At 35.3% G+C, this 15848-nt stretch overlaps 1 protein-coding gene and 1 long non-coding RNA gene across 2 annotated transcripts in view; one reads left to right on the top strand and one right to left on the bottom strand.

Moving 5' to 3' along the window:
• Positions 1-334: 334 nt before the first annotated feature.
• CCDC141 (coiled-coil domain containing 141) overlaps positions 335-15848 on the bottom strand; it is a gene marked incomplete at its 5' end in the record, with an annotated part of 58505 nt that continues 42991 nt past the window's right edge. The window contains 8 exons of the mRNA XM_083865827.1: positions 335-500; positions 1587-1752; positions 1845-1974; positions 2073-2227; positions 8102-8274; positions 10086-10978; positions 13728-13811; positions 14424-14519. Coding sequence (XP_083721953.1) covers positions 446-500; positions 1587-1752; positions 1845-1974; positions 2073-2227; positions 8102-8274; positions 10086-10978; positions 13728-13811; positions 14424-14519 — 1752 coding nt within the window. The 3' untranslated portion in view covers positions 335-445. The remainder of the gene's footprint in view (positions 501-1586; positions 1753-1844; positions 1975-2072; positions 2228-8101; positions 8275-10085; positions 10979-13727; positions 13812-14423; positions 14520-15848) is intronic.
• Positions 12654-15252, top strand: LOC310911834. Its single transcript, XR_014590591.1, has 3 exons — positions 12654-12811; positions 13297-13398; positions 14492-15252. It is a non-coding gene; the product is annotated as an uncharacterized lncRNA (long non-coding RNA).

Genomic DNA, 15848 nt, shown 5'->3' with positions numbered 1-15848 from the left:
CTATAGCTAGTGGGCAGACCTATTGATGGAATTAATACCACTGATGGAATTTGCAGAATACAATAGTGAGTACTGGTAAGTCACCAAGGAGATCTGCAATTTAAGGAGAATGTTTCTTTTCTCCATCATCAACTTCTCTTAGATTAGTCCAACAATCCAAAGCAAACCCAAAAGAAATTATAAATCACTGTCTAATAAATGCTATGCACAGGTGAATTTTAATAATGATTTATTTGTAAAGAAACAAAATACAAATTTGAATCTAGATATATATTGGATAGCACCCAAAATTCATCTGCTCCTCACCCCTGGCCAATATCTACCAATGGACACAGCAAACAACACAAACATGCTCAGAAATCAGGCATCTTCCAGTTCAGTCCATCTTCTGTTCCACTGCATCAGGAAGAAGAATGGGACCATGTCTCAAACTGAAGTTAATCTCTTATGGCCTCTCAAGTTCAAGATGCACTCCTTGAAACCAGAGTTTCTCTTTAAACCTGTTTAAGAAAGGTCAGTTAATATTTCACATATTTTTAATGGTCGTATAGACAGTTATTCGTGGTCTTGTGAAAATAAAAGATTAGAGATCAAATAAACAGCAATTACAGAGAGTACATAAAATATTCTAAATCTCATCTTACTGACCAGAAGACACTTTAGCTGTAAACAACAAAAGATGAGAGAAAAAATTAGGGTAAATCTAACCTTTCCGTATGGTCTACAGGTTTTAATCGTACTGAATTATCTATGTGACTTAAGAAAAAAATAAGATAATCTCGCATGTCATTTTTTTACTTATGAATACCTGCCAGATCACAGTAACATGAAAAAAAAATCTGAACAAAATATGGGGAATCAATGCTTCATCAGCTGGCCATGAGGCAAAGTGTGCAGGCAGCTCACAAGGAAAAGGACAAAGCTTTTGAATCAACACATGCAGAAATTTTCCTTTATGTTTACTTTATGTTTATGTCATGCTACATCCAGATAGAAATTTAAGGAAAAAAATGCTCTTTTTATCAGAGCCTAAATTCATGAGGCAAGATTTCATCCTGTGCTAAAAGTCACAGGGATTAGTGAGGTCATGTATCTCATTTATTTAATCTGAAATTGCACAGTGGGAACTATTGTTATCTTTAATCGATTAATGAACAATGACAGTTCCTGTCTTATTAGGATTGCTGCTTATTCTTCAGAATAAGACTTGCCTCGCAGAAAACCTCTCTTATATATTCTGTTCATTAAACTTCACATAGCTCCAGCAATTTGAACTTCTGGATTACTTTGCGTTTTAAGGTCTTCAATCTTATATATAAAAAAAAAAAAAAATAAACCACTAAATGTAAATACCTTGCACAGGCTCAGTTGTCGAATGTATTACAAGTTCTTTGACCTACCTACAAATTACATATCTTTTGTTGGATGAAGTATTAAGTGAAAAAGGGAGTACATATTATGCACATAATGTCCATTGCCCTAAAATTCATAGATTAGGAAGAGTGTTTGATATGTGCTTTGTAAATTAAGGTCCTTACAGTTGTTGCACTAGTACAAGTTCTGGCATGGAGTAAGATGCAAGTTACCTTACTGAAGTACATTCAGCCACTGGCCTTTCATCTCTCTCACATGGTGTGTCCTGGGCTTGTACTAGCTCCGCTGTGATGACATTCACTTCTCCTGAAAAGTATTCATCTTCCCATTCTGGTCTAGCCTGAGTCACACTGGACATTTTGGGGGTTTTATTTTTCTCTGAAACAAAACATGTACATTAGTGGAAATAAGTTGCTCATGTAGTAAGGCAAGAGGGTGCCAAAAAGCATGCAGCTGGCAGGACCAATCACCTATCACTGTCACGAAAGCAGAACAGTGTGCCTTTCCAATCTCATTGCTGGCAACACAGATATATTTCCCAGTATCAGCAAGGACTACATTTCTTTTTAAAAGGTAATAGGTATCTCCTAATTTCTCAATCTGTAAGACAAGAGAATGCACATAGGGGATAATTAGTAGCATAAAGCAATATAAATTACCTTTCTCCCAAGAAAAATGTCAAGAACATTAGAACATACGCTGATATCTCCAGATACCACTTGGATGTCATCCTTTGTCCAGCAGACATGTGGTTTGGGCTTTCCATGTATGGTGCAATGCAGGATTAAATCTTCTCCTTCTTGCAGAGTTATAGGTCCAAACTTTTGTATGAAGTTTGGCTGTTTTCCTTGTACTAAAAAATAAAAATCAAATCAATATGCACTGTATTTTAAAAGACACAACTAAAGCAACTGAAGGAAAAAATTTGTTCTCATAAAGTTCATCACAATGAAAGACAAAGAAAGCCTTTGCTGATACCTGGAACTCAGGATAACCTGTTTGCAAGACAGTTAGTTGGCATATATAATTTATCTGTCTAATATAACATTTGTTAAAAAACATAGACATTAAGCACCCAAGAATTTCATGCATCAGCATAGTGATATTAATTCCATGCAAGTGCTAAAGAATCATATTGTTTTGTAAGGTATTAGGCAAGTCTGTGTGAATTATTGTTTCAGTGAAGGCAGAAAATTAATTATTCCACACAAATTTAAAGTGACAAAGTCATGAGAGCAAATTTTATCATTTAGTGCATTGTTCTACATCACACTTTCTTCACTGTCTTCCCTCCCACCCTCATTATTTTAATTTTTAAAAAAATAAGTTATTGAAAACATTTGAAATTTTGATATTTGCAACAAATATGAAGGGCAGAAAGAGGCCTCTCTACAACTTTGACCACATCATTATTTTGGCCATCATTAATACTGAAACCATGTACTACCACATTGTCCAGTACAAATTTGGTTCTGATGAAGGATGGGCAAGCAATTGCTTTTCTATTGCAATACCCAAAGCACATGAGATTGATTTTGTGCTAGCCTCGCACCAAGTGTGGAAGGACAGATGACACCTAAACTACTACAAGGACAGATTAACCCATCAAAATTGAAGAAATTTTGATCATCAGCATCAACTTTTACTGAATAAAAGCATTGCTTTCTGTGACTTGTAACTTAACGAGCTGTAAAGCCTCATTTATTGAATCACTGTACTACCACCTGAGGTTCTACTTATATTCCATCTGTAAGCTTACAGTAGAAAGAGAAGACAAGCTCAGAATGCAGACTAAGTATTCTTGACACAGGGACTATAAGGCAGAAGATGTTAACACAAGAAGAACACACAAAGGCATCCTACAATAAAAATGAACTTTTTGCATCTCTATCACATGAAGAATGTGTCCTTCTTCCTCTTTAATATAAATTATACCACGTTTCCAAAATATTTAACAAAAGTTATCACTGGCCTTCTCAGAAATAGAAAGTTACTGAAATGTGTGTTAAATGACAGAGTTTGGAACTGCCGTGCCATCATTACTCCACTGTTTAGGGACAAAAACTTTTTCTTTATGCTATTATGAAACAAAAATCAGCTTCTCTCTCAGGTTCCCATCAACTTCTAAACCCAAATATAATGAGCCAAAGGCTATTTTTTTCCAAGTGTGGGCCTGCTGGCATCACAAGGCAGATATTTTTACCACTGTATTAATAAATTCACTTCTTAGGTGAGCTCTTAGTTGCAAAAAACTTTCAAGCTTAGCTGCATTTCTACTCTTGCTGTGTACTGTAGGACTGAGGTGCCAATGCAAAGCAGAAGAATGTAAGTTTTACTCTTCCACATTTGTACTAACCTTGTGTGGCCTCTGTATTAGCCAGCCAGAGCAGCTCAAACCACTCAATTCTTAGATGTTGAAGGTTAGCTGTGCAAGCGGCCATCCCCATTGCATTGCATGCACCTGAAGCCCAGAAATTTGAGATCTCCAGCTTCACTTCAAGCAAGAAAACAAAGTTTACACCCCTGCCTACTCTTTGAGGCAGCTAGCAATAGGTCACAAACAGAACACGATTAGCTTGTATTCTAATGGAAAACAAAGTAGGCTTCAGCCACTCCTTGGGATAATTTTGGCTGGATTCCATTACTTGTGCAGTTTGGATTACCTTGTTACATCTCATACAAGAACAATTTTTACCATTCAAACAAACAAACAATTATAAAAAAAAAAAAAAAATAAAAAATCTGAGTGGAATGGTGACAGTGATAATGATGAGACCACATCCTGAATTTATATCAGTAAGGCAGCAGAACATAAAAACTGAAATGTTCAGCTTCTAGAGAGCAAAGGGAAAAGTATGTGCAAATACAACCATGAAGTGACAGTTCCTACAACTCTCTCAGGCACAGGCTTGACCTCAACAAAGTATGCTGTAACAGAATATTTTATCATCTGACAGCAACCTTCAAAATAGAATGGATGGTTATATTTCACCAATGGTTTTCCCAAGATATCATAACAAAAACTCAGAAGACAACTTGTTAATTGCAAATTATTTATTGGCTGGACATGGCATGATGTCTACATCCACAAAGGTTAGAAAGAACAGATCTGTTCCTCCATTGTGGGGAAAAAATAATCAGGTAGCCAGTGGTACTGAAATACTGCTCTCACAGCTTCAGAAAATAATTTTGTCAACTATCAAGTATTCCATGAGTTATCTGAGGGAACTGGTAGGGTTATGCTGCAAACTGATGAATAAGCACAGAAAAATCATCAACTTGGAGCAATGCAAAAACTGCAGGAGAATAGTTCACCTTCATCTGTCTATTACACAGCCTTCACCCCTGCCTAAAGTCTCTCTCACACACCCATGTGCAGGTCAAGTCAAATTGGTTCTAACAGCCAGGTTTTAAATTAAATTGCTTCACAGTTATTCTTAACCTATTTACTCCTGGCATGTAATTTCCAGTCTCTGGTGTCTTGAAATGTGATATTAGCAATTTTATGAACTTCCCCTGTCTTCTCTATGAATTTAGGCTAGGCAAGTTCCCACCATGCTGCTTAGAGACTTTGGATTTGCTCAGCATTACTCTAAATCAACACTGCACTTTATTGTTTTGAGATTTTGTCTCAGTGAAGCTCCTAACACAAACAGAAGGATTCCTTTATTAGGAATATTAAGCAGGTCTCATGACCCAGTTGATCTGAAATATCCATAATCCAGAGCTCCAATCCCCTTGAATACCATGCGTAACCTCTTTAAAATCTTAGCAGTAATTTTTCAAGACACAGTTCCTCTGGACCACAGACAATAATACACACACAAAAATTACTCTTTTACTCTGGAAAAATCTCCAGAGAAAGGTGAAGAAGTAAACATACCTTACCTTTGAGAGGAACTCACCTTCTCCATTGCAGCTCCAGCCACATCTGATCCAATCTGGGTAATGACTCATCCTCCCTCTGCCTACTGACTCAAACCTGCGACCTCAGACAGGCTGCTTCTCTTGAAAAATTAAAATAATTAATTCCTTTCCCTCTCCAAATTTAGGTGCCTTGTGTAAACACCCCTTCACACAACTCCAGATCTTGTAGTCAGGCAATACATTTCACCATTTTCTTAAAGGGTGTCTGCATATGGGGAAGGAGGAAGGGAGTGTAGGTAGTTATATGCGTAATGTCTTTCTTGTAAGAATGGTGGGACTGAGGCTTAAATCTTCTCTATAAGGCAGCCATTGGGAAGATGTAAACATTTTGGGATCCTGAAGTAACTAAACTTCAAACTATGACTGCAATGAGGGGAAATCAGCATTGTAAACAAAAAAGAAGAAGAACTATAAAAAACACTCAGATGTATTCCCTTCTCTACAGTATGGTTAAAAGAAGGAGGAAGTAAAGCATGCATAGTATAAACAATTAAAAAATCCCATGAGAGTGGGAAGCATTATGTTAAGGTGATTGCTGCAACAGAATGCATGTTTTTTTTCCTTGAAATATATACTAGTGCATGATGAGACTACATGACTGTCACTCTGTTTTTTTGTTGTTGTTGTTTTTTTTTTTTTTTTGTGTTTTTTTTTGTTTGTTTTGTTTTTTTTTTGTTTGTTTGTTTTGTTTTTTTTTTTTTTTTATTATCTAAACAGAACACAGTTGGAATTTTCCAGCTATTTTTTTAAGGACTCATTTGAGTCCTTAAATAAAGGGTATTTAAATCCAGGCTGCCAGCCCAGCAGTAACTACTGTTGATTATGTCGTTGTTTACAAAGCAAAACATTAAAATCATGAGATTTTCAGAACCCTACTGTGAATCCAGTATCTCTAATCACTCTTTTAAAAACCTTGTTTCTTGCAGCAATTAAAATTGTGGTTGATATCCACACACCCATTAAAAGCAGTGCATTTAAAGCTATTCCTGATTGAAAGTAGATGCAATACCACACTCACAAAATCAACTTTTGTTTACCTAAAATTCACAGAAATGTTTGAGTTCTCAGAGGAAAGTTTTAACAAACAAACAAACGAACAAGGTATTATATACTTCTACAATGATTTATTAAGATCTAGATTACCTTTATTGTGAAATGGAAAATACACCGCAGGAAAACAGGTGAAATTAATACCTGAGAAAATGCTCATGAATCTACATTTCTAGGAACTGACTGAACTTAGAAAGTAGTTCATTAAGGGTAATACCAAGTTAGTTAGAACTTACTGTGTTCCCCCATCTGTTCAGCACTTCCTTCTCCTGCTCCCTCTCATTGCTGTGAGGTTATGAGAACTTTCAAAATTACAGGAATTTTTGCAGTCACTGGGCCAAAAGTTGCAGTCACTGGGCCAAAATATCTGACCCTCGGCAATTACAATATATATTCTTTTCACAGCATGCTACACAGTTTACTTCATTCCATCAAATTATGCAAGAGAAGGTAAGTATTTCCTCTGTAAAAATTTTCCACAGCAATGCAACTGTAACATGAAAGCTGGTAATCAAAAGATGCAGGAAAAATCATGTAGCTGTTTGTCAACTCTTTTTACTGTATAAATACAACAAATACCGAGGCTAAAGAATGAAGTTATGTTTGAGGATTTAGAAATTGAGTCTTCCACTGGCACAGTTACATCATTGTTATGTAGTAGTTAAACAAATTAGAACTTTAATAAAAATATATATTTGTGATTGTCCTTGTCAAGAAGGAAATACAAACTCTAGGTGAACAAAATATTGTTTTTACTGCTTTGAAGTTAGAGGGTAATTCTGTTTGATTGACTTCTCTTTTTTAAAAAAATTGAATATACTTTTGGATATTTCCCCAGTTTGGTTGATTCTGCTCGAAATCAGCATGTTAAAAATTTAAACATGTGCAAATGCTCACTTCATAAATTAACTTTCTTGTCTTATATTAACAATTTAGAAGATTATTAGAAATATTTGTATCTTTGTAAGGCAGAGAAAGTATCACAGACATCTATTTAAGCAGAGTGGAGTGTTGGAATGTTTCAGTTTGTAAACCTTTGTTCTATTGTGTGCTAGATGGCACACAAATCCTGATGGTTCTGGGTCAGCTCTGTAGTACAATCAGAACTCTGTTGGAACTACTGCAGCTTTCCTTTGTGGATACTATATGCTGGGCTGAGACAGATGTAAACCTGATCTATGTTAGTTCAATTATAAATTGTATGATACCTTTACTAAGAAGCTTTGTCCTAAAAATATTTTTTTTGTAAGCAGAAAAGCAAGCACGTGGCTGGAAAAAATTGTTTTAAAAATATTCCAACACATTCCACACCCCATCCGAAGAAAAGAGATATCCCAAAATATACAGTGATCTGAGCACTCTACCTGGCTCTATATTGACATTTAAAACCTATAACCATTAAAACTGTTTCCAGTGCTTTGGAATTCCTTCATTTTTGGAAAGCAAAACTCAGCCTCAGAATCTAAAAAAAATCTTTCTAAGTTTTTATCTCAACATCACTATGAGAAAGTAGAATAAACACATCATAGTGGCAATAAAGAAACAAGCAATATATCCATTTTGCCATAAAAAGTGGTTTGGTACATATTATGAAAATGCAGTGTAAGAAAATAAATTCAACAATGTGTTAATTAAGTCCGGTGCAGTAAATATTGTACTTATTTTGTGAATAGCCAGTACATTATTGAGACACTAATATAGATGACACACAGCATTATCCAGTCTATTCTTGCAATAAGTGGCCTGTTACCTTGCACATGAAGAATGGCACTTGAGGAGATAGTGCCGTTCAAATTATTAGCCCGAACAACATAGAGGCCAGCATCTTTATCACACACCTTCTGAATGAACAAAGTATGCTTTGTCTCCTTTTGTAAAAGCTTTAAGTGCTCATCTGCGGTCACTTTCTGGCCCTTCTTGTACCTAAAGCAGAGAGTCAGTTTTCAAGTCAGAGTTTTATCACTGCATGCCATACAGAACTTTGCAAACGCAATCTCTGTAATGTTACAGTAACAGCAAGAGATAGAGAACTGCTGTGCTCTCATGTCTCAGTTTTAAACTTAGTCTTTCAATATGCATGAACAGTTAAACAATGCAAATTACCAGATAATATATTCCTAACAGTAAAAAATGTCGTTCTGAAAATGGTTTTCGACACACAAGTTATAGTTATCTCACTGCAGTATTAGAGGTGACATGAGGGCCTGGGCCCTTGGTTTTGCATTGAGACATTTTGGCTAATAAGGTCTTGAGTCAGTCCACATGCAGCTCAGTAATAGGTTCTAAAGGATCAACAAATAAACTTTCTAAACTTGTATCTTCAGTATAAAAGACAGCCAAGAACCTTCCTCAATCCCAGCACACTTAATATTTACTTAGCTCACATCGTCAAACAGAATAGTACAATGCATCAGGAGTTACTTCAGCAAACTGGTGTCTTATTCTTGCCCCCGATGTTTCAGCACAGGCTACATTTGACCTAACACACACATGAAAATATTTTTCCATGTGTATATCCAAAGAAATTTCTACACCAGTACAAAATACATGTTATTGGTGAATTTTTAATTAAAAACCAGTTTTTTTTCTGTTTTCATGAATTTCTAATTTGCAAAATTATTCCAGTCAAATGCTATATTTTTGAAAGGCAATCTATCAATAGTATATATATATTTGAATTAAATTAATGCATTCTTACAATAAAATGGATATCTTTTTAACCAACAATAGTTCTCAGTCTGTACAATATTGGTATTTAAAACAAGGTAATTTTATTGATATCAACGGAGTATAGCACCAAGGTTGCAGTGTCCAGTATTTTTCTCAGCAGCACTGAAAAAATTTCAATTTAACCAAAACTTACAGTTTAATTCTTTATAAATGTGTAATCATAATATTAACATCATTTTTTTCCAGTAAGAGGCATATTTAATTTTAATACATTAAAAGAAAGGCCTCCATTTTGAGACACTAATGGAATAAATGGAGAAAAGACAAATGAGGCAAAATTGGAAGAATACATGCCACAACATATGGAACTGTGAAAAAAACCTTGAAATCCTACCCCTTTTCAGCCCCTATTCCCTTTGGCAGGGAATTTTAGAGTTCGGATGTTTATATTACATCTGTATTTCTCACAAATCCCATATAAAGTAATCTAAATAGACACGTAGCAATTAAAAAAGAGGTAGACCATGCACACCAATATATGATATAAATCTGAATCTCTTAGTGTAGATATTTAGGTGAGTTTTTTTAACCTGTAACCTTAGTTTTAATACCTGACTTTCCCACATGTGTAAATGTGTCCCCATCTATGTAGTGACTATATAAATATTTCAGTGTGCATGCACATCTATGTGACTGTCCATAGGTAGTGCCCAGAGCCTGGGAAAATGCTGGTGAATTTATGGTTAATCTGAAGCATGCAATGAATTTAAGAAGGCATTGAATGCCATGTTACAGAATATGAAAACTATATGATGTTTTTTCTTAAAAATATTGTATATGCTTGCAGTAGTTTGATGCTCTCCTTCCTAAAATTTGGTATGGAGACATTATTTCAAGTTGGTTAATTGTTGAAAACAATTCTAAAGGTGGAAATCATGCAGAAATGTGGAGTAGAAAGGATACAAGCCATTTATTCTAGCCTACAGATTGGTTGATTTGGTTATAAGAGGTTTGTGGTGCTCGCTACTAGGTGTATTCACTACTTCTCATTGCAAGCTACCCACCATGTCAGTGTTGGCTCTGGGAATCCCGATACTTCTACTTCCAAAGCTACTGGAGAACCTTCCATGACGGTTTTGTTAGACAGAAGCTGGGAGAAGTTAGGCGCCTGTCCAGTTAGGCTGGCCATGCTGTTCTTTTCTGAAGAACTTTTAATCTCTTCTCGGGTAACCATCTGCCTCTGACAACTTCTGGTAGCGTCTGATTGAAACACGAAACCTGAGAATGCATCAGGCAAAGCATGCAGCCTGTCCTGGAGTTTAGTGCAGTTATTCAAGGCATGCAAGTTTTCCTGTGTTTCTGCCATGCTTTTATGAAGTTCAGGGTGTTGTAAATGTGTTTTGCACGTTTCACTCATCATGCTGTGTACTGGTTTGGCTTTTATAGGGCAGGAAGCAGTGCTAGTTTCAGATATTCCTTGTGAGCTACAAGTCAAAGGAGATATTGCTCTGACTTTTGGATCAGAATCTGTTAAAGAGATACAAAACTTTTCAAAGTGATCTGATGGGCTTTCCATTCTATTATTTGTAGCATCAGCAAAAGCAGAAGCTGTTAAGAAGTCAGATGCTTCCATCAGTTTTACTGTTCTAGTGGTTTTCTGCATTTGCAAGCTATAGGAACTGACATGCAGACTATGAGAACTACAGCAGCACTGCTCTTCTAGCTCTGTTTCAGAATGTAAGAGGTTGGATTCTGGTGTCTCAGAAAGCGGTGGCAAAGAGATATCATCAGGTGATATACACTCATATTCATCTCCAGAGGGTGTTTCTTCTGCCAGGAATTCAGTCTGTAAACTATCCTCTTTGGCTGAAGATGACAGCTCTGTATCTTGTGAAACAAGATCCTCACCAGCTGGACAGATAACTGAAATATCAGCCGATATATTCCTCTCCTTGAACTAGGAGAGGAAAGAAGAGAAAGGAAAGAAGAAAAAGAAAAACAAAGAGTTATCATTTAATACATCCCCTTGTCATGCAAAATCTAGCAACAATATTTCTTCTAATTACGCTTGATGTATTCTGAGAGGCAGAAAGAAATGGGGCAAAAGACAATTTTTCAGAAAATATTGCAGCAGCTTACTGGAATTTCAAACTGCTCAAATAGATTCTAGAAAATATTATTGTAACTATTATAACAGTAACAATGAAACAAAAGTACCTTTTCATAAACAAAGGGCAACCTGTGGATTTCCTGTAGCTTTTGTTTATATGAGCATTTGCAAGGGGAAGGGGGAGGAGGAGGTCGCCTACTTACATCTAAATGGGACACAGTTACATAGCAATTAAAATATATTGACAGCCAAGTTCTGGACTTGTTTCTTTGAGAAAGAGTTGTCAGTAATACTCAAGAGTTAAATAATTAAGCCAATACTTCTATAACATTTTCCAAATATTTTTTATTTCCTTTGTTGTGGTGGTTTTTTCTGCCAGCTGTTACAAGATCCTCCCAAATATTAAAAGAAAAGCGATGTAAAAATGATTTTTATATTAACTTGGATCCAGGAAAAAGAAATCCTTCTCATCATGTTTCAAAGAGAATTGGGTGAGGCATAAGTGCATTAATTTTAATCACAAAGCATCAAAGACATCATCTGCTTTGTTAATTACTTCTCTGCCTCTTGATTTTTGGATGAATTTAATCACATATTCAGATAGATTTCATTTGTGCAAAGGCTTTCAGCAAAGGTGTGCATAATGTTTTCTTAAGTTGCTCTCTCATTGCTGAGTTGTATACACAGACAAGTAATCTGCTAAGCAGTGTTTCTATCACCTATAAACTGCCCACTCACATAAATTGGGTGATACACTGAATTTCATTGCTTTCCAAAACAGATCTCTTTGGCAGTATCCAGTACAAGAGCATGGTGGTATATTTGTTTGTTTTCTTTTTGCTTTACTGCTCTAAATACAATCTAACAATTAGGGCAAAATTTTTTAAAAACCCAGAAATATTTGAACCTCGTATGTGCCCCGGTCCTTTAGACATGTTAGTTGTAATACAGATGCTTCTCCAAGTTATTACATTTGTTATTTCAAAGCAATGTGATTCATGCCAGATCTATGAAAAAATGACTGGAAGAAGGTTGGGATTTTAGCTCATCTATTTAATTAAACAATTCAATTCAGTTATAAGATGAAGTTCAAGTTTTACTGTAAAAATATTTCCCCACAAGCATCCCCTGATGAACTCTGACCCCTGAAGAGATGGAAGACCACCCTGGAGAAAATGCTGTGCAAAAGCATGAGAGGTGAGCTGTGAGTGAGCAAGCTGCCAGATAGGCTTTGGCAGCATGGGACCAAAAAAGCAGGAGGATCAATGTACCATGAGAAGATCTAGCACACTTTTAAGAGGGTTATATTTGAATCAAATTAATACTGGGAAAGTAGCTTGCAGAGGTACAGACAAAATTAGAGGTTGCTGGCCCACTGAACGAAGCTCTAGTGAGATGAACCTGCTACTTCTTTAAGTGAAGTATGGAGTGATGAAAAGGGTAGAGGCATCATAGCTGCCACAGTCCTCATATGATATTTGCTGTTTTGCATACTCTTAACTTCTCTCCTTGGCAGCTGAGACTCCTCTGATGAGGACTGACAAAGCTGTGGCTGAGCAAAATAGAGCTATGGACATCTGCTGAGGAAATTCTCCTGAGGGACGCTCTTTAGAACACTCACAAAATTTTGAGTGCAATCTGGGCTCCAAGCTAATGCTGAAACTCCCACTGACTTGGAAGGTAAGAAAATTAATTAGGTTTAATTTTGGCTCATCAGCAGACTACACCACATTTTGTATTGAACTGAAGGGAATGATATTAGCTGACTTTCTACAAAACATCACTATTTAATATCTTGCAGTATTTTTCTATGTTACCAGTTTGCAAAATGGAATTTTTAGATTTATAAATCTGTTACCAATGGATCCTACCTTTCTAATTTATCCAAATTTATCAGACTCTTTTACATAGCAAATTATCTACATTTACGTCCAGGATCCCAAGCCTTCAAAATATTCTTTAAACTAAAGTAATAATCTCATCAAACATAGGTCTGGATTTGCTTTGCTTGTATTTCTAAGATTTCATTTATTCATTGATTATTTGGAAACTTTCATATTCTTTTATTGTAGATCCATGAATAAAAGATGTTTGTCTGTTTGGATTTTTATCATTCCAAATGCATACTCAGTCTTGTCTTATCTTGTGAATTGTCCTCAACATAGATGCAATACTTTGGATTATTTATTATCTCTGATGCAGAGAATCTTGGCAACTGAAACAGAACTCAAGTGTTCTAAAATGAGGATAAAGACAACTGTTTGATGGTGAGTTCTGTTATTTCTTCTATAGTGTCCTACCAATATGAAAGCAAATTATATTTGACATGATGTCCTACTGAACTACTGACAGCTGCAGTTGTGTTCCATCATTTCTTCTCTGTTTCCCGTTACTCACACTGTTTTTAAACTGAATCAATGTGCTTGTTTTGTCAGGTTTTTGGTAATACTGTAAATGAAAATATAATCAAAGATTATCAATACAACAATAATCCTTACTTTTGATACACAGCAAATTAAGGAATAGAAGCTCTTTGAGAGTACACAATGACGCCCATCAATCTGATTAAATGTAAATTGATATGAACAACACATACTTGTTTGGTTCCTGTAGGAGACAGAGTATTGCTTCTCTTCTCAGCAATGCTTTCTGAATTTACAAGCAATTCACCTGGTGCCATCTGAAAGAAAAATGTTTTAAAATCCTACTTTTTTTTCCCAATTATGACTTTAATGATTCAACAAATAATCATCATTTCCACCATTATTTAGTCCAAATTCTGAGCTATGTTTCTCTCACAGAATATTACTTATAAATCAAATATTTTCCTAACTTGTATCTAGGCATTATAGGAAAACTCTAGGGCTCTGGGAATACTATCAGCAGTCTCCACTATTACTTCCTATATTACCTTAAGTTTTATTTTTAAAGGAGAGTTCAAGTAGTTCTCTTTTTCAAGAAGGATGAATGGTCACAAAGAGGACCTCTACATTAAGAATATTGTGGCAAAAGGACCAAAAGAAAATTGGTAAAAGGTTAGGAAAGGAATAGCTTTTAGAAAAGGAAATGAGATATACAGGCATGTAAAAATGCTGAAAAGTAAAAATTCATAGGGAAGAATATGTGGATTAGATAGAAAAGAAAGGGGTAACTGGAAATAACTGAAAAACAATTGACCAAGGCTACACTGATAACACCCATCCAAATGGAGGCTTTAAGACTGGAAAACAAGGACCTTTCTAGCACAGAGCCCTTTAAGAAAGAGTTCTAGTTATTAAAAAACTGAACTAACCTGCTGCTTTTGCTCCACTTTAACAGTCTCACATGCTTCTTGACCACTTCTTTCTTCTTTTTTAACAGTAATCAACTCTTCAGAAAAATCAACTTTCTGCCATGTGAAGAGAAAATTAAGTAAGTTTATACACAAGAGAAGGCAGGAATTGCTAGCTACACACTGACTTCTACAACAGCGAAAACACCAAAGTGAGAATCTGTCATCAGCACAGGTGTAAATTGCTTATGGCAAAAAAGATGCAGCAAAACCCAATTAATTCATTCTTGGACAAGCAATGACAATTTTTCAAAGTTGGCAGGATCTTTTCTGAGGCAGGGAAACTACAGAAGACTATAATTCTTCAGTATGTAAGACTGAAGAATTCCAGTGGCTAATTAAGAATATGAGGAATATTAACCAATTTATACAAGGGCTCAGTAAGGGAGAATAAAGGATTAAGTGACACTGTTATAAGATAAAAGAGAATAAACAAATTCAGGAAAAATATCAGGATTGCAGGAAAACAGTACTAAGGAGGAAAGAAATATTTGTGAGGCTCTATAATTATTTTTTTTAAAGGTGGGAAGGGAAGAATGTAGTCTAAACATAAAACATAGCATAACAGAAATCTGGACAACCATAATGGATTTTAGGAATATGATAAATCCTTCAAAACTGTCATGGAAGAATTCCACAGATTTCAAAGAACATAATAGTAACGTAAGATAAAGAAAGCAAAAAGCTTTATAGTTACAGTTTGGAGCCTTCCATATCTTTAGCTCCCCAGCCAAAAGTCATAGTCTTAAACAAGTTTCTTATAAGAAAATGCTGCAGTATTAATTTTCCATTTTAGCAATAAACAAGTGAAAAATTCCATGTGATCTTTTCAGTCTTTTTCTTTTAGGAAGAAAAAGTGGTCTTTAATTTTGCACTTTAAAAAATGAATTTTTTTTCTGACATTCAGCAGTCATGTAAAACTAGGAAAGATTATGCAATACATTTCCCCTTCATTTGTTATGCCTTAAAAATAACAGGAAGTGAAACTCAATTTATAATTGTGGCATTCCATACAGATAGCACCGGTCTGTATAGATAGTTTGATCAATTATTTATACTTTAAAAGATACAGACATTGACTATTGATATATTCCAGAAATGCTCAATAAGAATATTAGTTTCTACATCTCAGAATATGACATGATGTAAAAAAAAATCCCAAAACTTTTCCATTTTAAATAGTTGCAGAACTATATTGTAAAAAATTCAACAATTTTATGGAAATTAGTCAAAATAAGGTAGTAACATTAGTTTGAAATTCCCCTTGTCTTGAAAAGAATATGCAATGTTGCTCTAGAAAAGATGAAAAGTTCAAGCCCTCTTCTGACAGAACCTGGGACTACTGTCCTGCACACAATAGTGTTTATGAAATGGAGAGGAGAATGG

Source organism: Zosterops lateralis, assembly GCF_965231275.1.
Source record: "Zosterops lateralis genome assembly, chromosome: 7".
NCBI classification, from domain to species: Eukaryota; Metazoa; Chordata; class Aves; order Passeriformes; family Zosteropidae; genus Zosterops; species Zosterops lateralis.
The sequence above is the reverse complement of the archived record's forward strand: the minus strand, read 5'-3'. Positions and strand labels throughout refer to the sequence as shown.